General features: G+C 39.4%; 1 protein-coding gene across 3 annotated transcripts in view; it reads left to right on the forward strand.

Moving 5' to 3' along the window:
* The window catches only part of ATP2B1 (ATPase plasma membrane Ca2+ transporting 1), a 131850-nt gene that overhangs the window by 54291 nt on the left and 54454 nt on the right, over nucleotides 1-23105 (forward strand). For all 3 annotated transcript variants that reach the window (XM_070370931.1, XM_070370933.1, XM_070370932.1), the window contains exons 2-3: nucleotides 8180-8607; nucleotides 20235-20432. In XM_070370931.1, the coding sequence (XP_070227032.1) occupies nucleotides 8400-8607; nucleotides 20235-20432 (406 nt within the window). In that variant the 5' untranslated portion in view covers nucleotides 8180-8399. The remainder of the gene's footprint in view (nucleotides 1-8179; nucleotides 8608-20234; nucleotides 20433-23105) is intronic.

A 23105-nucleotide genomic window follows, 5' to 3' on the forward strand; every position in this document is an offset into this window, starting at 1 on the left:
CAAACCCAAGATCCATAATTTGTGTTCCTATAGAAGGAGTCGTGGCTTCCCTGGTGGCTTAGAGGGTAAAGCGTCTGCCTGCAATGCAGGAGACCTGGGTTCAATCCCTGGGTCAGGAAGATCTCCTGGAGAAGGAAATGGCAACCCACTCTAGTACTCTTGCCTGGAAAATCCCATGGACAGAGAAGCCTGGTAGACTGCAGTCCATGGGATCGCAAAGAGTTGGACACAACTGAGCGACTTCACTTCACTTCTTCAGAAGGAGTCATGGACTAAGAATCTTTGTAAATACTTTTTTTTTCCCTTTACTTTCATGTTTACTGAGATATGTGATAGATCTAGTAAATAGAAATTTGACCTAACACTTAAGTTACTTTGGTATATGAATGAAAATTTGAAGACATTGAGTTATTTCAGTGTAGATACCTTAAGAGAAATGTTGGCATTTTCTTGGGAAAGAATATATGAAATCAGAAGTAACTTAATCACTGAATTAATTATAGAATTTGTAAGCATTAAAAAATTAAAGACTAAGATTTAGGACTGTAACTTTTTCTGTTAGTTTTGGAATTTCATCCTGAGTTGGGAGTGATTTGGAAAAATCAAAATTACTTGGGAATCTTTAGTTGACTTGAAGGACACATTAAGAGATTAATGAAAGTTTAAATGAAAAGATTGGTTTCTAACAAATTTTGATTTATAACCAGTTTGCATAAATCTAAAGCTGAAATTAATGAAATGTCTTTCCTAAGCTGATGACCACAATTAGCAGATCTTCAGATTGGATGTTATGTTTCATACACTGTATACAAAAATAAGTTTTCTCATCTGGGTTATGTTGTCTTTGACCTAATCTTGACTAAAAGGAACCTTGATTTTTAAAAGCTAAGCAGTTTAGGATCACGGGAATGGAGCTGAATAGAAGTTGTGTACATGTATAAAGCTACTTAACTGCATCAGGACTGATGGTGTTATTTTTTAAAACAGGGATGGACTTTCAAGACTAGTGTGTGTGTGTGTAGTCACTCAGCCATGTCCAACTCTTGGCGACCTCATGGACTGTATAGCCTGCCGGGCTCCTTTATCCATGGGGATTCTCCAGGCAAGAATACTGGAGTGGGTTGCCATACCCTGGTCCAGGGGATCTTCCCAACCCAGAGATCAAACCAAGGTCTCCCGCATTGCAGGCGGATTCTTGACTGAGTGAGCCACCAGGGAAGCCCTTTAGGACTTTGGTCATCACCAGAACAGCATGGGCTGTCTTGAAGTTTTAAACTGTCCTCCATACATTCTTTCAGTATAGCTTCATCAACTCCAAGGGTAGAGAGTCTAACTCACCAAGGGACCCTTTATTGGTCAGAGTTCTCCCTCTCCAGAGAAAAGAAAGAACCAATGGGAAATCTATCTGTATAGTGATTTATCATCTATAGTGATTTATCAGGAGGAATTTGCTCAGGCAGTTACAGTGACTGAGAAGTCCCACAATCTGCCATCTACAAAGTAAAGACTCAGGGAAGCTTGTGGTTTCATTCAGTTTGAAGGCCTGAGAGCCAAGGAAGTCGATGGGTAATTGCCAGCCTGAGGGCCAAAGACTGGACAGTCAGGCAGGGAGTGGGGTACGATTTACCATTTTTTGTTTTGTGTGAGTGCTCACTGGATTGGATGATGCCCACCTACATAAAAGAGTCTTTTTTCACTAAGTCTGCTTCACTTAGTCTACTCATTGATGTGCTAATCTCATCCAGAAACACCCTTGTAGGCATACCCATAAATGTTTGGCCAAATACCTGAGCACCATGGGATCCAGTCAAGTTGACAAAGAATTAATAACTGTTACAGATCCGTTCCAATATGGGATAACTTGTTACTAATAAGTGCTGCCTTTGCCAAAAATCTACCTCTCTGTAACTTTCTTTCATTTCATACTAGTTGTGCCCTCCACTACAGAATATATCTAGTCACTGTTCTACACTGTAAATTTTCAAATGTTTTATGCTGTCCTTATATGAGAAATCTACAATTCAACACAAATGAACACATCTGTGAAACCGACAGACTCACAGACATAGCAAACAGACTTGCGGTCGCCTACACGCAAGTGGAAGAGTGGAGGGGGGAGGGTTCTGAGTCCGGGATTAGCGCGTGTAATTACAGAGGTAATTAACTACATGCAGGATGGGTAAGCAGCGAGGTCCTACGTGTAGGACAGGGAGCTGTAGTCAGTATCCTGGGATAAAACAGAATGGAAGTGAATATGAAAAAGAATATATATGTAACTGATTCCTTTTGCTATAGAGCAGAAATTAACACAACACTGTAAATCAGCAATACTTCAGTGAAAGTTTTTTAAAAATTTCAAATGTTTGAAAAATAGCTATCTTGAGATAGTCCTCTCCTAGACTAGATTCTTTCCACAACTGTAATGGACTGGTTTTCTGATGTCTTCAACATTCTCTTTATTAGTTTTTACACCATGCATCTCATGTAATTCGTACCTGACCAATGCAAAATCTAGTTGGCCTGTTGTCCATAATACACATAAAAGTTGGTGCCCCTCTTTTGTTCATTAGTCTTTTTGATGTATTCAGTCATCATATGCTTTATCTGTATAGCAGAGCCTCACCTATATTAGACTTATCATCAGAATTATCTGTTTATTTAGGTTTAGAAATCTTAACAATAAAAATTTGTTTGTTGTTGTTTAGTTGCTAAGTCATGGCCAACTCTTTTGTGGCTGTATGGACAGTAGCCCGCCAGGGTCCTCTGTCTGTGGGATTTCTCAGGCAAGAATACTGGAGTGGGTTACCATTTCCTTCTCCAAGGGATCCTTCTAACCCAGGGGTTGAACTGCATCTCGTGCATTGGCAGTCAGATTCTTTACCACTCAGTCACCAGGAAAGCCCAACAATAAAAATAGCTCATATGCATTTACAATTTACTGTGTGCCAGGCTAAGTTCACATTGTTTTATGTATAGTCACACATTTAGGGAGGTGTGTTATGTTGTGTCTGTATTGTATGATCCTGTAACATTATAAGTGTGTACGTGCAAGGCAAAGTAGAAAGGATTTGTTAACTCCCTTTGTTAGTTTTTAATACTCCTGTCATTGCTGCCTAAGACAGCTTGGGAATGGGAGGGGAAAGCACTTACATCATGTTAATTAACATCAAGCCAATGCTTTGAGTAAACTGAACCTCTGTCTTTGAATGTATACAGTTGGGTTTCTTGTATGTCATATTTGTACAGTTACGTTTTTGAAATTAAATGTAAGAGATCATACCTTTGTACTAATTATAGTTAACGTCCCATTCCCACCTGTCTTTCCAGATTCTAATTCTGTCATCTGATAAACTCGCTGAGTTACCTAGCTTCAAGTCATCTGTAGATTGGAGAAATATAACTTCTGTGTTTTCACATCACTAATAGAAGTTTAGAACAGTTGGGCATTTGGAACCCAATAATGCATTAAATAACACCTTTCAGGTTGTTCCTCTTATGCTAGTACACTTAGTTATAGTAGCATATGTTTTCTTGCCTGCAGGAATCATCATGTTACTGTATAATATTAATAATCAGTTTTAGAGTTCAGTGTTTCATCCAGCTCCATATTTCATCACCAAATTTATTTAGCTGTCCAGCTATTTCTTTTAGTTTTTCTAATGTGTGGTACTTTTGTTGTCCTCATCATTGTTGAGTCTAAATAATACCATACAGCCATTCTGTGATCCAGAGTCAGGTGACCTTGTGAAAGAAAGCATTGATTTGTAACGTTAACAAAACTGTCTCTTTATGAGCTTCTCTCAGTGCTAAGACTTCATAGTCATCCTTTCGTTTTCTTTTGGGGTCCTGCCTGCCCATTCACAGTAAAGCTTATGTGTCAGTTGGAATCCATCTCATTCTTTTTGAAGACTGTAGCTATTTTTGCCCAACTTTAGTCTTAAACCATCTGTCTTTTTATGTAATAACTCAAAGATTACCAACAGTGCTTGGATCAGAGACATCATCTAGGGATTCTGGGATAAATTATGTATGGAGATAGGTGTTTTCTTTAAAACCCCCCTCTTGTGGAGCCTCAGCTTCCAAGATTTCTTCTTAAACTTTTCAAATGGAAGATCAGAATCTCTTCATGAACAATGAAAAGCAAAGGAAATGTTCTCCTTTCTGTTGTATCTCAGTTCTAAATAGTGTATCTCTCTCTTGATTGTCATGGTGTAGCTAACAATAAAGAGCAAAGCTTTTTTGTTGTCCTTGGCATTTTTGTCAGTTTACTAGTTAGGTGACTAGAAGAGTGAATAATAGTAGGGAAGAGAAGAAAATAGAAGAGGTTATGGACAATCTAGAAATAGACAACAGTTCAGTTTATCATTTGTGGGTTAATTAGTAGTTCAGATGGTCCACTTTGGGAAAGTGGTTCACTTGCATTTGATAGTTTTCTCTGGACTTCTCTTTCTTTACACAGTAGGGGGAACTGAACATGGTGATCATGTACTTACCAAAGCCCTGCGAGTTGCAAAGTGATAGAAAAACCTCCAAAAGGAGTTTATTGACAAATAACAAAAAGATCACAGTTAGGACAGACTTTAGGTGTTGGTTGACACAAGCGCCCAAATGATCATCCCTTCCTTTTAGACGTGTTCTCAGAGGCTTTCCACATCTCAGTTTTAAGTTCAGTAAGAAGAAACAAGTCTATTCCAGAGTCATAGTAGAAGCCCTGTTGCCACCTGTTGGCCTTTGTCAAGTCACATGCATGTGACCGAACCCATCATCCTTATGGTCAGGGCAGTATCTGGATATGGGGATGGACCATTGAGAGCTGGGGAAGGGCAGAGGTAGCAGATAACAAATACCACTCTAATGTCTATTGAATTCTCGTTTTATCATATAAATTGGTACATTTGCTGCTGTTTGACTGTTTAACCTGCAAACATTTCCATTTCAGCCTGATAAAGATGAAGACTTAAAGCAGAGACAGATAGTATAAGAAACATGACTTTTGATTTGCAAATAGAGGTTTGATTCTAGCTCTCTTATGTATCCTTATTGTTGAGAAATTTAAGGGCCACCCAGTAAATAATACCCTTCTCTCCAGCGTGAATTCTGTCAAGAGAAAAGGCAAATATTGGCATGTAGGAATAAAAATACTACTTTTATTACTGACAAAAGCTGAAATGAATGACTTAGGTTTTGTGTGATAACTGAGATTCTAGTATTGAACCCAGAACTAACAGTTACTTACCTCCACCCCAGGCATTTTGAAGGATGATACGATTTTTTACCTGGGGGTCTGCCACTACTTATTCAGACCAGATGGTGGGAGTCTTACAGACATGTTGTTTACAAAGAAGGCAAGGAGGTGAGGAAGCTCCTTGTTCTCTGAAAATCAGTCAAGCAGTTCATTTCAGCTTGATGGTGATAGATGGGTAGGAGGCCAGAACTTGTTGAGGAAAATTTCTCTTTCTGGAAACCGGAGGAATGGTGACATACATGCTTCCAACACACAAACTGATGAATCTTAATTGTTTTATTTCTTAAATAATAATGATTTACTCTAGGATTGGTGTGGTGTTCAGATGCCAAGAAATTTTAGGTAGGAAAACACAGAGATCGTAAAACTAACCACCCTCTCCAGCTTTTGAAGTTGAGTTATTATAATAATTGATGTGTGAGTATGAACCCACTTTGCCTAGGGGATGAGTAAAATTAGTAATAATTGGGCAAGCATAAGGATTTGTGAAGTGGGTGGAAGCAGGCAAAGAAAGAAAATGTCTTACAGAATTCATAACTGTCACATCCTTGTAAATTTAAGCCAAGGCCAGCGAACTTTTCCTTCCCCGGGTGTCTTTAAGCAGCAGGTAAAGAGTCAGCACCTTCATCCACTCTCCTGTCCAGGGGCCCTCACGTTGTGTTCTCCGACCTAGTAGTGTTGATGTCCCCTGATAGTTTGTTAGAAACAGAAATTGTGGCGCCCGCCTTAGCCAGGCTGAAACTCTGGAAGTGGGGCTGGCAGTCTGTAGTTTAACAAGTCCTCTAGCCAGTTCTGATGGATACTGAACTGGGAGAAACACATACCACGATTTTGCAGACATCCCTGTAACAGTTGCTGAAGACTAATTGCACTTGCAAGTAATCTTTTCTAGTTTCTCATCATTAGTGACAGTGAAAGTCACTCAGTCGTGTCCGACTCTGCACGACGCCATGGACTATACAGGCCAGAACACTGGAGTGGGTCACCTTTTCCTACTCCAGGGGATCTTCCCGACCCAGGGATCGAACCCTAGTTTCCTGCATTGCAGGTGGATTCTTTACCAGCTGAGCCACAAGGGAAGCCCAGTCATTAAGCATTTATTAAATATGGGCTTCCCTTGTAGCTCAGTTGGTAAAGAATCTGCCTGCACTGCAGGAGACCCAGGTTAGATCCCTGGGTCGGGAAGATCCCCTGGAGAAGGAAATGACTACCCACTCCAGTATCCTTGCCTGGAAAATCTCGTGGACAGAGGAGCCTGGTGGGCTGCTGTCCATGGGGTCACAAAGACCTGGACACGACTGAGCGACTAACGCTTACTTACCTAAATATGGGGCATTCTGGGGAGCAGAAGAAATTGAGTAGGTAAAATTGAGCTTAGTCTTGAATGCCCAACAGATATTAACATTAAGACTGTATTTTCATCCTATAGGTTTAGATAGAGTGGCACGGTGGTTATTTAAAAGACTAAATGGAGCCTCAAAATGTAGAAGGGATTGGTTATAGGAGATAATGGAATGAGAAAGAAACTAGAGGGTAGTGATTGTAATCTGTGTAGGACACTTGAAGATGGAGGAGAACAGGGGATGTACAGAAGAGGCTTTTCAAAGGAACCATTAACTGAGTTCAGTTAACTCACTGAAGCTAAGGTGGACAGAGTCAAAGATGATTTAAGAGCTGAAGCCCACATGATTAAGATAATGATAGTTGGGAAGGAGCTTTCCAGTTAAGGAATAAAGTGAATCCATTGTCAGGCGTGTTAACTTTGTGGTCCTAGTTTAAAAGGACATATATTGAGAAGGAAAAGTTGAGAGCTCGTTTTTAGTTGGTTTAGAGTAAGAGGAGAACTTGAAAGCACATTTGTCTCTTGGTGTTGGCAGGAGATTGGTTTTAGGCCAAAACGGCCCCCCAACCTCCCAATACCAAAATCTGCAGATGCTCATGTGGGCCGTCTATCTATGGGCTCCACATTTGCCCATTCAGCCAACCGGTTGTTGTGAAGAAAATTACAGTATGTATTCATTCACTCTTGAAGTGCTTACTGAATGTCTACCATGGGTCCGGCACAGTTCTAGGTTCTCAGGATATAAAAATGGACCAACCCGTGCCCAGCCTTCAGAACTAATGTTGTGGGTGGAGGGAGACAACAAATAAGTAAATAAGTGAACAAGATAATTTCAGGTAATACTAAGGGCCAGCAAAGAAAATAGAGTAACAGTGAAGAGTGGCTAAGGGGTAGAGGATTTCTTTAGATAGCTCTAAAGATAGTGAGGACCTGAGCTGGCAACATGTGACAGAAACCAGTTGAAAAATGTGAAACAGGTGAAAGATAGTTTTAGGAAGCCAAGAGGTGCTGGCATCACAGAGTGGCCAAGGAGAACTACAGGAAAGCATGTGAGAAGGTTCCTGGTGCTTTTTGCCTTTTCAGGCACTCTTCCATATGAAAGGTTTGGAGAGAGAGGATAGTGTCTATTTGAAGGAACATGGGCCTAGAGGCATCCTACGTCATTCATGTCAGGCATTTGTTGGCTGTGTAGAAACTCCTCAATTTATCTGAGGCCTATTCTTCTCAGTAGAGTAAGGAGTAATAACACCTCATGGGATTAAATTGTGATGATTAAGTGAGAGAATGAATTTAAAGCCGCTAACGTATTGCTTGTAACATGTGCTTAATGATAACTATTAATAATCTCAATTGTTCATGTGAAATACAGTTTTCTTTAATAATGGTGAAATATCATGTCTCTTGATACACAGTTTTATTTAGAAGTTATACTTTGAACTTCTATCATGCAAAACGTTTTAAGGGGTGCAAGACTGTTATTTTTGCAGTTAAATGATATATTTTGATTAGGGACCTGATGACACTTAAAGTATGCTTATATGCATAACACTCTCAGATGGATTTTACTCACTTTAAATATTTTCTTCTTACAGATATGTACCTCTCATGACTGATAGGAAGAAACTAGTCATGGGCCAAAGGTCAAGATACTTCCCTGGGAAATGCTGCTGATGCTCCTTTACAAAGTCATACAATGAATGTTTGGTTTAAGAAAGATTTTCCTATTTAAGAGATTTTCATCTTGGAAATATATCAAGTGAAAATTATACAGTCTTTTGGGAAACATTTTCCTCCTAATAAATTATACCTGTAATGGGCGACATGGCAAACAACTCAGTTGCATATGGTGGAGTAAAAAACTCTTTGAAGGAAGCTAATCACGATGGAGACTTTGGAATTACACTCGCAGAGCTGCGGGCCCTCATGGAGCTCAGGTCCACAGACGCATTACGGAAAATACAGGAAAGCTATGGAGACGTCTATGGAATCTGCGCCAGGTTAAAAACATCTCCCAATGAAGGTGAGCTGTATCACGTCTCTTTTTAGTACTTTGTTCAGCAAGTGCTGTGATTGACTCATAAAGAAGCATGCTTAGATTGTCTTAGCTGTTGTTTGATGATGCCATACTTTTTTAACATTTAAGATGGGCTAGCTGTCAGATTCGGAGAAGGCAATGGCACCCCACTCCAGTACTCTTGCCTGGAAAATCTCATGGACGGAGGAGCCTGGGGGGCTGCAGTCCATGGGATCGCTGAGGGTCGGACACAACTAAGTGACTTCACTTTCACTTTTCACTTTCATGCATTAGAGAAGGAAATGGCAACCCCCTCCAGTGTTCTTGCCTGGAGAATCCCAGGGACGGCAGAGCCTGGTGGGCTGCCGTCTGTGCGGTCGCACAGAGTCGGACACGACTAGAGAGACTTAGCAGCAGCAGCAGCAGCTATCAGATTGGTGTAAAGTAACTTTAGATCAAAAAATAGTATTGCACAGTAATTTATTTTAAGTTGGTGGGAGGAAGGATTTTGTACTGTCACACATGTTGCTGCTTGTTTATTAAAGAGCATAGTTGTCTTTCCACTTGAGCTTTGGAGGGTAGAACCAGGCTTGGTAGTTCCCAGGAGATTCTGTAGAAATAAACCCTGCTCACTATCCTTCATTTTGCCAGGCAGCTTAAAATAGTTTTCACTGCCTGTAGCTGACTGAGTTGTTGTTGTTGTTGTTGTTGTTGTTTTTTAAAAAAAAACACCTAAAACTTTAGCAATTTGTTCAGAAGGTACCAGAGCAAATGGAGTAGATTAGATGGCAATTTTTTATTTAGCAGACATTTCCTTTGATTAAAAATAGTTTTCAATCTTAGAATTATATTCAATTTCCGTGTTCAAAGAAGTCTTTGGTTTCATAATTCTTGATTTGTAGTAAATTTCTTTTTGAGAAGCAGAAGAATTCATTATAACTTCATTACATTATGATCTTTGAAGTGTTTTCAAAGGATGACCTTTTTTTATACACTGATCATGTTAAACATGAAATTAAGGTTAGGGAGTTTCAGGATGGCATTTCTACACACTGCAAAGGAAGCCGCAGGCAAATATATGAAGATGAGTGTTTGGTGGTTACAGTTTATTTTAGTAAGAATAGGTGGTTAGTAACGTTAAAAGTTTAAAGGATATTAGTATATATCCTTTATATCTTTCTGTAGAAAGGAGTATCTGTCTAAAGCCAGTTCTAGAGAAATCATTTTTCCGAAAGCATCTTATGCCGTGCCACTACTTGTGATAAATTTTGGGGTCATAGCAAAAAGTTATTTCCAAAATTATCAAAGAATTTTAAATCACACCAAAAGATTCTTTGAAGCCTTCATATAATTCTATGTGAATTGCTCATTGTTTTAATGATGGGTAGTTACTTTAATTTTTCTGAGGAAGCTGATGTCAATATTCCCATTTCCTTAAAGGGCTTCCTCAGGTCACTTGGAGCATGTTCTTTTTTCTGTAAAGTCTTCCAGATGGTCTGGATCTTCTCCTCAAGTCAGAGCCACTGGAAACATGGACTTGTCAGTTACACCTTAAATATGCTGTGCCTTTTTAAGAGCTGCTTCAGGGAATCGGAAACAGACACGTGGACTTGAATCAATATAATATGACAAAATTGGAGCTTGTTCTTTATGCAAGTCTTACTTTAAAGTTTTAGCTAACTTCATATGACTTTAGAGATTTGTACGTTACTTATGCTATTCTCAGTTGGTTGATTCAGTAATTTAACCATCTGTACTTAACTACATTTAATCTAAAACCTAATCATTGGATGTTTCAGTATCACCAAATTGATCAAAAGCATTAACATTTTTTTAAAAACCCTCAATATAACTGAAAGTGATACTGAACTTACTTTGAAACCTGCCCTTAACTGTGCTTTCCCCAACCATAGCTCTGTGTTTCCCTAGTTAATCAGAACTTCTGTCTTCTCATAACTAAAAACCCCTCCATGGTGTGTTATTTTTAATGGACTTAGTTTCTGTTTACTTTGCACGGCAGTTGCTTTTCTTCTCTTATTTCAGGCAGTGCTCCTTACACTGATTTTGGTTTAATTAGTGAAGTTTCTTAAATTAACTGAAAAGTTAAACCTAATACATTAGTTTCTAAATTTAGGGGAAGGGAATGATTATGTACCTCTCTTGTGACATGGTGGAAGTTGTGGATAATCTGTAGAAATAGTCAACACTCAAAATTGTGTATGTTTTATTGCTGTTTTGTGCTGTTAAACAAGTGATTGCCATTTCCCCCTCGTTTACTAGAGCACCCTTGCTCATCTTTCTCCTGGTATAGTGAATTTAATTTTTGTCAAAATTTGTACAGACTTTTGTCTTCTACTCTTTATATATAAGCTTGTCATCGTGAAATATTCTTTTAAAGAATTTTGTAAGCATTATATTTGTACTTACACTCCTTATAAGAATAAATATAAACAACAGCCGCTTTCACAACAATGTCATTTCCAAAGAAATAGTTCTAGTTTAATTTAGAAATAACTCACTCAGAAAGCTAATGAATATTTTGTCACTGATCAACTAGGCAAATGATAACGAGTGACTCATCATTGGGGAGGTTTTATGCCCGAGTGAAATGATCTAGACAATAAGTAACCTTTTGTTAGTATGATCTGCTTATGATCATGGAAAATGAGATAGAAATACGATTCTTCAGCGTACAGGAATTTTGTTTAGGTAAAACTGATGTTTATGTGTCCCTTTAGTTGTTTCATTCATTAATTTCTTCATTGATAACATACAGTCTTTCAGATCTAGGTCACTATCGTATATTTTATATAATCCCTAAAAAAAGAATTAGTGTTGGGAGTTGTACGTGTATAATTAAATTACATTCCAATTTCAGAGATGTTAATACAAGGTAAGAATATGTGTGTTTTAGAGTTGATTTATTGTGTTTATTGGGTATCTTCTATCTGATTGTCACTTTTCTAGGCTCTGGGCATGTACATGTATGCTAAGTCGCTTCAGTCTTGTCAAACTCTTTGTGACATTGTGGACTGTAGCTGGCCAGGCTCCTCTGTCCATGGGATTCTCCAGGCAAGAATAGTGGAGTGGGTTGCTGTTTTTTTCTCCAGGAGATCTTCCCAGCTCAGGGATCAAACCAATATGGCTCTTTACCACTGGCACTGCCTGGGAAGCCCTCTGGGCATGCATCAATGAATAAAACAACACTGCCTGCCTTGTTTTTCCACCTGGGACACAAGTTCACAGGACAGATAAATGAGACGTGGGAGGGGAGAAAAAATGAGATGTGTGTTGACGTATGGCTAAGAGAAAACTGGAGAAGAAAAATCAGAAATAGTAGGGATGTAGATCTTAGATTGCTCTGAAGTCTGGAGGAACAGTTAAAGATGTTAAGAACAACAGAATGGTTTTTGTGCCACGTTGGTAGTTAGCACTAAGAAATACTAACTTATCCTCACAACGACCCTATCCAATTTACAGCCCAAGAACCCACAGCACAAAAAGGTTAAGCAGCTTTTCTCAAGCCTTACAGCCTATAAGCCCAGAGGAAGGACTCCAACCTAGACATTCTAGCTACAGAGAACATGCTTTTAACTGCTGTAGTGTACTGCCTGTTGTAAAAGCTCACCTCATTCAGCTTGCAAAAGAGTTGAGATACTGAGAATGGAGTATCTGTGTTCTCTCTTCACAATAGTTTTTTTTTTTTTTTTTGATGACAAGAATTACATAATGAAAAAAAAAATGGGGGTTTATCAGTCAATGTTTAAAATATGCCCTACTTAAGAAGTTGTGTTTCTGTGCTTTCTCATTTGGCCTGCTAACTCACTGCTTGTTTTCTAGCAGACTAGTACTTGACTGAGTTTGAACCTTACTGTTCATGTACTGATCAATAAGAAGTGTTTGAAGCCAGATGTGATTTTCATATTAAAAATTTCCTCAGTTCGGTTCAGTTGCTCAGTTATGTCCGACTCTTTGCAACCCCATGGACTAGTGGTTCTGCTTGATCATCTTCACTCTTAAAAGAATTAGAACTATAAATTTCAGGGTAAACTGGAATTGTGACTTATTCATATTTTTAGTTTTATCTGTTACCAAGCACCTAGCTTACAGTCCCCAGACTCCAAGAAAGAACTTTTATGCCAAAACAACCTTGTAACAAAATAACCTAACTGTATAAAGTCGTCATTACAGTTTTGTTCTTCTGTATCATTACTGTTTCCTTACGTTAACTTTCTCATTTCCTATTCTAAACCTTCGCTCCTGATCTTTTTATGTTTACACTAGCTGTTGGTATCTTTTCCATTTTCATGTGTTCCTTGTATTAATCTGTAGTATATTTTCTATTGGATGGTAGAGCAGACTCTAGTAGTAAGATTTACAGAGTGCAGAGCTCAGCCCTTGGTATCATTTCTGATTCGTAGCACTGTATTAAGCAGAGGATAAAAATGAATTCATAAAAATTAGACAGGTACTGAATGGTCTTCTGTAAGAGGCATGGCTTTGTGGATTTATAAAGGGTAGGCAAGCAGAAAGAGACACCAGGCTTTCTAAGGTGGGAGTTGCTAAAATTAGAAGAGAACAAAGGGAGAGAGAAAAAAGAAAGGAAATAAGGAAAGGAAACAGTGGTAGAGAGAAACAAAAGTAGCGTATGGGAGGAAGCAGGAGAGCCAGCAGCAGTTGTCCCTGGCTGACTGATGTCTCCATAATGTTTCAGATGGCAGTTTCTGTTTGCACTTGCTGTAATGAGGCAATTGGTCACCTTGTGCTTTGGCCATGTCTTCATGATGTAATATAACAAAATGGGCATTCACACATGGAAATGTATTTTAACTCCATAAAGACATCAGCCTTCGCCCGGGATCAATCCTTATTGACTTAGAGGCTGCTGCAGGAACGCAGTGATTCCCTGATGCGTGTGTTTGGTGATACCAGCCGGCACAGCCATTTTAGGCACTCGACAAGGATCTGCATGGTGGTGATATGCCAGCCACGTATGTTCTAATACTTGTATACAGTTACCAGTGAGGGTGTTCTATTGATGACTCTGTGTGACCTTGTCCTAGACATCTATTCCTGCTATGATAATTACATACCCCAATTTAAAAATATGGAGAATTATACATTTAATACTTGGTCTGGTTACCAGTTTTCATTGCTTATGAGTTTGTTGAAGATAATTGCAATACTGACTCCTCCTCAAATCTTGTAGCATATATATTATTTTGTAAAGTTGTACTCAGTAGAGTCTGAAGCAGCATTGCATTGTTCATTTTTTCAGGTTCAGTTTTTTTGAATATAATATTTCCCTCTCAAAGCTTCTCTTCTGCTTTCATAACACTGGACTCTGAAGGTTTGCTTTTTCCTGTCTGACCGGTTTCATCCGCCTCCCATGCGTTCCTTTCCATGTCGCCAGGCCTTGGGTTTCCGATCATGGGGCACTCGCCTCTTCATCTCTGCCTTCTCCCTGGGTGATGCTGTCCTCTTCTAAGACTTCCTATCAGACTCTGACATCTGTGGCACCAGTCCAGGCTTTTCTCGCAGGCTTTGGGGCCAAAAGCTCAGTTGCTAGTAGACATCTTCATTTCCCCAGCCTCTCCAGACTTTCCCTTCGGAGAGGATACTCCCCCAATCCCCGCTCTCTGATGAAACTGTCACCCACCTTGCTAGGTAGACTTGACTTTGATAGGAGCCTTTCACCTGTTCTTACTCATTGGGTCGACAAGACATGGAAATGCCATGACTCCTGCCTCTTAACTCAAGGGTATCTGCTCCTCTACCTCCCCACCACCCTGGTTGAGGCTGCTGTCTTTCTCTCACATAATTCAGGTAACAGCATACTAACGGGTGTTTTTTCCTGTCTCCCTTCGCACTGCCTGTCACTTTCCTGCTGAAAGCTGGTAGAGGTTTTGCACTCGCACTTAGAAGGAAGTTCAGACTTCTCACTTAGATTAACAAATTTCTTTGGGGTCTGGCTCCTGCTTACTTCATCTCATCTCTTGTCTCCTCCTCAGTGTTTGAGGCATAGCAAAATTTTCAGTTTTCTGAAATACTGTTGTGCCAAGCTCATTCTTATTTCCGGTCTTGTGATCTCTTCACCTTAAACATGCTACCTCACCCTTCCTGTGACTGTCTCTTAATCATTCCTGAGATCTCAGGTTTGGTATCTTATATTTCCCTTATCCACCCCAACTCCCTAAATTTGGATTCCAGTTCCTTTTGCGGGCTTCCGTTAACATCCTCACCACCCCCATCTTTACTGCTTAACACTCTGGGTTGTGATTAACTGATTGCTTGTCGGTCTGCCCCACCAAACTACGAGTTCCTTGAAGGCAAGTGCCGGAGAAAGGCATCCCGTCTGACTCATTTCCCTTTGTATGTTTGTGCTTCTCCTTATCTGGCCTGCGGTTGGCGTTCAGGAACAAAGTCTGAGTTTGACTTTAGATAGTGATTCACTTAAATTTGAGGGGAGTCTCCTTCTTTTTTGAAATTGAGAATATGATGAGAGTGTTGATCTGCTTTTCAAAAAGAGTCGACACAGATCTGCACGTCCTTTCTCGATCTGCATCTTTTCCTGTGTTGCTGCTGTAGAGTCACTGAGTTGTGCCCAGCTCTTTGCGACCCTGTGAACTGTAGCCCACCAGGCTCCTGTGTCCAAGGGATTTCCCAGGCAAGAGTACTGGAATGGGTTGCCGTTTCCTCCTCTAGGGGATCTTCCCGACCCAGGGATCAAACCCGCGTCTCTTGCATTGGCAGGCGGGTTCTTGACCTCTGTGCCACTTGGGAAGCTATGTTTTCCTGTGACCCTCACTAAAAGAAGGCATCACTGGTCCACAGGCAGAACACACGCACAAATGCTGACATAATCTCAAGTAGAAGATTTGAGATTAGGACGTGCTGTGTATTAACCATGATTTTCAGTTAAATCCACCTGCTTTCTCCATTTCAGTGCTCTTTCCTCTTCATTTTCTAAATTGAGACATGGTTTTATTAGACTCCGCAGTTGGAATGCTACATTTTCTGGTAAAACATCAGTATCTTGATAGCGTTGCATTTTTTCCCATAATCTGTCTCTTTCAGATATACAGACAATATTCTCGAGCCATTATCTGTTCATAGAATGGTGGATCCAGACCCCAAAAGCATAAATTCTGAGACTACTTTTGATGGGTTTTTAATCTATTTTCAAATCTGTTTCCTATTTGTGAAGCTAACTGGGCCATTGAAAGGTCAATGCCTTGGCCTCATCGCTGCTCCACTACAATCTATGGAGCCAATAGGTCTAGGCAGAAGAGTTCTTGTTCTGTTTATCTGTAATTTTTTCTAAATGATTTGATACCATATCTCATCTGTTCTTAAAGCTAGGACCGTGCAGTCTCATTGCCAGTTTCAACAGGGCTTACCTTTCTCATCCCCACATGCTTTGCTTTTCTCCCTCCTCACAGTGGGAATGTCTTCCCATACCTGTAGTAGCCTGACACCCATGCCCTGGACTCCATTTCCCCTGGCTTCTTCAGAGGTTTGCTCTAGATTAACCATCTGTGTCACCAGTGTGGTCATTTCCATTGCTAAATAACTTGCCTTAATGTCTGTCACTCATCTTTAAAAAAGCAGAACAGTTTTATTTATCCATTTTGTAGTAAAGAGCAAAATAAAATAAAGAGGTAAAGCATTAAGGTAAAATGTAGCACTGAAGGCAGCAGCACTGTATTTTACCTTCGTGTGCGTGTATTCAGTCGTGTCCAACTCTTTGCGACCCCATGACCTGTAGCCCGCCCCGCCAGGCTCCTCTGCCCATGGGATTTTCCAGGCGAGACTGCAGAGGTGGGTTGCCATTTTATTTCACCTTTACTATGTTTTACCTTGACTGCTTAATTTCTTGTCATTGCATCACACGCCTGGCAGTTACCTGTGCTTATTGTTTCCACTTAACTCATTCCCAGCCTTGCTTCCAAGCCGCCTCCTGAAGGTTCCTTATCAAAGTCGTCAGCCCCCGTCTAGTGCAGGCCAGTTGTCCAGTCTGTCTTCATTTTATTCCACATTTGCAACACCATTTGATATGATTGCACATCATCCTTTTTAAAAACTGCCTTTCTGTGGTACTCCGTGAACATGTGTCTCTGTGTGTGTCCCCCATTTCTTTGCAGTTGCCTTTGGTGTTTTGAGAACCCTCTCTGACCATCAAATGTTGGAGTGCTCCAAGGCTCCCACCTCAGTCTGGCTTCCTTCTTGTCAGTGTACTCTAGCTTTCCAGGGGCTGCCATTAGGCCCATGGCTCCAGAATCATCTGTATAGTGAGATTCTCTGGCTCAGATCTCTCCCTGAGTTCTGAATATGGATAACCAGCCATCTACTAGACATTTCCACCTCTTTGTTTAATGGGCATATCATGTTTAAACCTGTAAAGCAGAGCCATGAACTCCTGCCACCCTTTTTCCACCCAGTTCTGCTGTTCTCAAAGCCGGCCTTATCTTGATAAACGTCTCTGTCTTCCATCCATGTAGGTGCATGGGCAAAAAAGAATCTAGGTATCGTGCTTTAGCCTCCCCCTCCCCCTTTCATCCTCATCCAGTCCTTCAGCAAGTTCTATCTGATTTCCTTACAAGATACCTGGAAGACTCAGGGGCTCTGCCTCCGTTTTTGAAACCCAGAGCCAACCACCACCACCTCATTTTGTACTGTAGAGACCAGTGGTCTCCCAGCTGGTCTTTTCCTCCACTCGCATGCATGCTCTTCAGTTTGTCCTTCAGTCAGTTTAAATGAGATTAGTTATCACTACCCTTCTATAAAGCCTTCTAGTGGTTCCCATTGCACTTAGAATAAATGCCAGTCCTCTCTCTGTATTATTTTAACCCTCTCTCTTTCCCTCCAGTACAATATAACCTTGCTGAATGTAAGACCTTTTTGTTCAGTTTGTACTTCTCAGCAAAGTACAACAGTACCTGGGCATAGTAGATATTCAGTAAATATCAGAGAGGGGGTCAGACTGGTGTTGCAAAACTTTTAACTAGGTTCTGTAAGTTTGTTATTTTAAATTAATAGAAATCAGTTGTCCCCAAAATAGAGTTAAAACCTATAGTGTTCAGTTTGTAACTTGTCTTCCTCCTTACTTAATTAACTATTGCCCTGTAGTTTATGATTTATATACTTGGTACGTTCTTTGGTCCTCCCAAACAATCTAGGTTTTACCAATAAATATTAATTCTGCCCATCCCCCATGCCCAGCCCCAAAAGGAGTAAGTGACTTGCACAAGATTTCAGTAGGTTAACTGGGACCTAGGTCTTCTAATTCCTAAACCAGATAGCTTTGGCGGTGTAGTGTTCTAGGTATGTGCTTGTATGTGTGGTGGGAGCATAGAAGAATTATGCCAATCTTTGGGTCAGTTGCTTTTTTACTTCCTGTATTCCCTCCAAGATAACATTCTAAAGTGATCTTTAGCTCTATGGCTGTTCTTTTCAGCATTAACATAAAATATTGGCCCCTGTTACAACCAACATAAGTTAAGATTTAATCAATTATTTTTATAGTTACAGTGATGATATTTAAAACTGAGGTGTTGTATGTAATTGATGGTTGACTCTTAAGGGTGAGTTAAACTGATGGAACTAATATCTTCAAACGTATTTCTTAGGGAAAAAATGGAGACTAACACAGGGAAGGAACAAGAATCTTTTATTTTTGCTATAATGGCATTAAAATATAAGACAGAACAAACCTACCCACTATATAATAATCATCGCTTCATAAAAGAAAGGCTGCTTAATTTGAAAAGCGTTAGGCACATAATTTCAGGACATCTCAAAGTATAGTTCTTTAAAACAAATACATTTCATTTTGTGGAAAACCTCACTGCATTGATTCCCTTAACCCCCAGTTAAACCGTGGATGGCTGTTAATTCTCTGCAGCCAGGACTGGTGAAGGGACTGCGCTCACCTAAAGAAATAGCTTATGAAGGCTGAGTCCTGCTTTGCAGGTTTCCTCTCATCTACCTTTTCCCGGTCACTGTCAGCGCAGGCCTTCACCGTCTGTCTTTCCATGGACTCCGACTCAGAGCCTCTGGAAGGTTTCAGTTGATGACTTTTGTCATCAGAAATCTAAGGTGCTTTCCACACTGCCCAGTGTGGACCTGACTTTGTTATGGTTGCTAGTGACAACCTTCTCTGGAAGCTTTTTGGTATCTTTAACAAGTAAATAAATAATTAATAATAAACCTAAGTAAATCTTTAAAGCTCTGTATATACATTTCTCATTGTTTATTCTAACAGTGAGCTTGCTTTGTTCTCTCTCTGCTACTCTCTGCCTGCCTCACATCCAGAATCATAGCTAAAGCGAGCCAAGAGCTTTCCAGTGATCTGCTGCTCTCCTGTCTTTCTCCCTGGCTGTTCTCCTAGAATGAGTTCTTGCCAAAAAACAAAGAGTTGAGGTTGCTTCATTATAGATTTAAATATATAATGATAAAAGTCATGTCATCCCGGTATCTTTGTCCCCTTCTTCATTGTTCTTAAACTTGGGGAAAATGTCCTTTATCACTGCCGCTTCTGTTTCCCTACCTCCATAATAATGTAAGCGTGGACATCCTTTGCAGTAGCTAATTGGGATGTATCTAGGCTTGGCAGGATCATCAGGATTAGATTAGAGGAGGACTAACTTGGTAGGTGAAGAAAAGGCAAATTTGATCACGCAACTCTCTCTTAACTTTCATAGCTTTCTAATTTCATGCTCTAGGCAGTAAATAGTATTTCCCACAAAATGTATCTTTTCCTTAACAGTGACAGTCAGTCAGTAGCACTGCCTGTTTCTCCTGCTACTGCTAAGTCACGTCAGTCATGTCCGACTCTGTGCGACCCCATAGATGGCAGGCCACCAGGCTTCCTCGTCCCTGGGATTCTCCAGGCAAGAACACTGGAGTGGGTTGCCATTTCCTTCTCCAATGCATGAAAGGGAAAAGTGAAAGTGAAGTCGCTCAGTCATGTCTGACTCTTTGCGACCCCATGGACTGCAGCCCACCAGGCTCCTCTGAGAGTACTGGAGTGGGTGGCCATAAATCCTAAAAGTCAAGCTTGAAGGAAAGGTCATCCTAAGCCCCAGTTTTTGTGACTTAAAAATCTTTTATCACTTGAATTAGAACTTTTAGAAGTTTTAAGGTTTATGATAGGTGAACTTTTCATTGTTCAGCAAATAAGAATGAAAGTAAAAGAAACTTGCACTTGTTAACTAAGATGCTATGAACATCTTTATATACTTCCCTACTTATGGAAGAAAAGTACCAGGAAAGATCAGGGAAATGTTTAATTCCAAAGTAAAACTATCAGACATATCATCTCTGGTTCTCTAGCAGTCTATATAGATGGTATAGATGGTATGAACAAAAAGCAGCAGTTGGGAAAAGTGCAATTTCTTAATTCAGCCTTGTGTTGTCTACTTAAAATTTTTTCTTCAAGCACTGCGCATGTTTTTTGGTGATTTAAATTATGTACAGTTAGTCTAACTCACAGGAATAAACCATTTTGGTTGGATCTTATGCATTGTGTCCAAATGTAATGAATCTATAAAGTGTAGAGAATGTGTTTTGAATAAAATATTTTCATTTGTAAGTAGAAAAACCGTTTACTAAAATTTCTTTCTTTTTACTAGGTTTAAGTGGAAACCCTGTAGATATAGAAAGAAGAGAAGCAGTATTTGGAAAGAATTTTATACCTCCTAAAAAGCCAAAAACCTTTCTTCAGCTAGTATGGGAAGCATTACAAGATGTCACTTTAATTATATTAGAAATTGCAGCCATAGTATCATTGGGCCTTTCCTTTTATCAACCTCCAGAAGGAGATAATGCACGTAAGTAAATTGGTAGGGGAAAATGCTATGTTCTGTGTGATGTGAAGTTCAGCTCATTTGCTCACTTAGTACATGATAAAAACAGCAGGCCAGCATTTATTAAGTGTGCTGTATGCTAGATATCATTCTAATAGTGCTTCTTAATAGTTCTTTAAATATATTACCTCAGATAGTTTTCCCAGTAGTCCTGTAAGATAGATGGTGTCATCTGCATTTTACAAGTGAGACACAGAGATTAAATAACTTGCCCCCATACGCATATTCTGTGTCTGGCAAGGAGCTAAGCATGTATATAATGTGTTATGTGTCATGGTGGATTTTAAGTTCTTTAGAACACTATTGTGAAATAGTTTTTAATTTGGGGGTTTTTAAAGAACCTTTTGGAAAATCATTATAAAAGCAAAATTTATTCTTTTCCCCAGGCTGTTACTTTCCAAGTACTTTAAATATTGTATATATTTTATTGTTATGTGCATGATTTGGATGATTTCTTTACCGTCTTAGAAGTGTTTATGCTACAAAGTATTCTGCTTGAGGTAACTTGGCTTTAACCTGTGGCTGCAGATGATTTTGTTTTTCTCCTATCTTTCTTTGTCTTTCATTTCTTTTTTAAATTTCTTCTTTTTCTTTAGAGCAAATTATTTTAAATGGATTTTCCTGACAGTACTTTCTATATCTGACAGGAGATCTAGCTTGGTTTTGGTCACTATATTTAAGGAGCTATAGAGTGAACCAGTGGGTATTTTGTATGTCAGAAGAATGATTCACCAAAATATTTTTGATTGCGAAAGCTTCATTCTTCTGTCTTACAAGTTATGAAGAGTTTTAATAAGTATTTGCTAACTTGGCTTAGGTAATCATTTAAATTAATTCTTCAAAGGTATGCCTAGAGCTCAAGTGAGAGAGAACTTCTTGGAGGTCTGGGGGCAGGGGGGGAGGAGACAACTGGTCACAGAATAAGCAGATTTACCTGAGGCTGAAGTCTGTGCAGATCAGGGTTTCTCAGAGTGGCACTGTTGACATTTTGCACTGGAACATTCATTATCACCTGCTCATTGTACCGTCGCCCAGTTGAGGCAAGTCAAAACATCTCCAAAGATAGCCAGCATCCTTTAAGGGGGCAGAAGTGCCTGTGGGTGAAAATCTCTGATGTAGATAAAAGAGGATTTAGGCAACATTCTGGGAAATATTGAACCAGATTATTTTTAAAACTTTTATTTGTTGAATAAATGGTACATACTTTGCTGTTGAAAAATTAGAGGGAAAATGACATTTCAAAGGAAATCATATTTACTGAAAATCCCACTGTTTAGAGATTACTGCTATACCATTTTGAGATATATGTATCTTCTGAGATTAAAAAAAAATTTTTTAGTTGTCACTAATGGTGCTCACGTATGTGCATGTGTGCACAAGTGGGTGGGCGTGAGGATGTGTAAGTGTGTGTGTGTCTTTTATCTGGAAAAGGAGGTGATAACAGCTAACTTCTTCACTGCTTGGTTTACCCAGCTGTCATTGTAGAATACTGGGAATTGGTGTTCTAGCCTTAAGTGAGTTAGCAGATGATTAAAAACTTTTTACTTGTAACATTTTTTTCCCAGGACTATAAGAAAACTGGAGAAAAATGTTTTCAGTGGGAGTGGGTTTTTTTTTTTTATTCACAGAATCTGGACACACCTTGGAATTCAGCCTGCTTCATTTGTACAGTGTAGTGACAGGCCCTTTTTCAAATTTGCTTAAGGAGATAACTGGTGTTATATCCAACTGAGAAGAAAATCTAGAGTTGTTGGTGTCTTAGGGCCATTTAAAGAGACTCAAGATCTACCAGAAGGTCTTGATAAACAATCTAAAGATGTTTTTGCTCCGTGGTAAAAGTTATTTAGTGTTTGCACTTAAAAAAAAAATATGCTTTTCTATGTATTTCATGTATCTTTTCATCATATTTAAGACTTAAGAAGTGGTGACTTGCTTAAAAGGAAATCCAGTAATTGTAAGTCTGTAGTCATAGAAATCCAGATTATCAGAATTTCTTACTAGTGCTGTTCGCTATGAAAATAAGCACTATAACCCAGAAATCTGCAGTCCGTACACTTAGTGGTTCTCAGACTCTTTGGTCTCAGAACCATATTACACTCTCAGAGTACTGAGAACTCCAAAGGTTTTGATCATGTGAGTTATAGCAGTAGGCATTTACTATATTCTAATTTAAAACTGAGAAATTAAAAAATATCAGTGCATTTAAAAATAATAAATATTGTTAGCATATAATTATACTTTAATTAATGAATGAAGTTTAAAATGAGACAGTGAAGGGTAGTGGTATTTTTAATTTCATTGTGCCTAGTTAATGTCTGGCTTTAATTGAAGATAACTGGATTCTCATCAGCTTCTGCAATCATTGTGTTGTGTTTAGCTCATGTAGTTTTTGGAAAGTTTCACTGCACATTCATGAAATATGAGACAAACAGCATCTTAGTAGTATTGTAAAAACAGTTTTCACCTTGAGGATCCCCCTGGAGTTCCTGAACAATACTTTGAGAACTGCTTTTTTGTGCTGTTCATATATGCACTTCACATATGACCCAAGAATCACATAGGGGATTTGAGAATGGCGTATTTGCCCTGTGATAGCATAGGCTGAGTTCAAATGGTAAGTACCTCTCAGGTTACAAG

The sequence above is a fragment of the Bos mutus genome, chromosome 5 (genome assembly GCF_027580195.1).
Source record: "Bos mutus isolate GX-2022 chromosome 5, NWIPB_WYAK_1.1, whole genome shotgun sequence".
Taxonomy (NCBI): Eukaryota; Metazoa; Chordata; class Mammalia; order Artiodactyla; family Bovidae; genus Bos; species Bos mutus.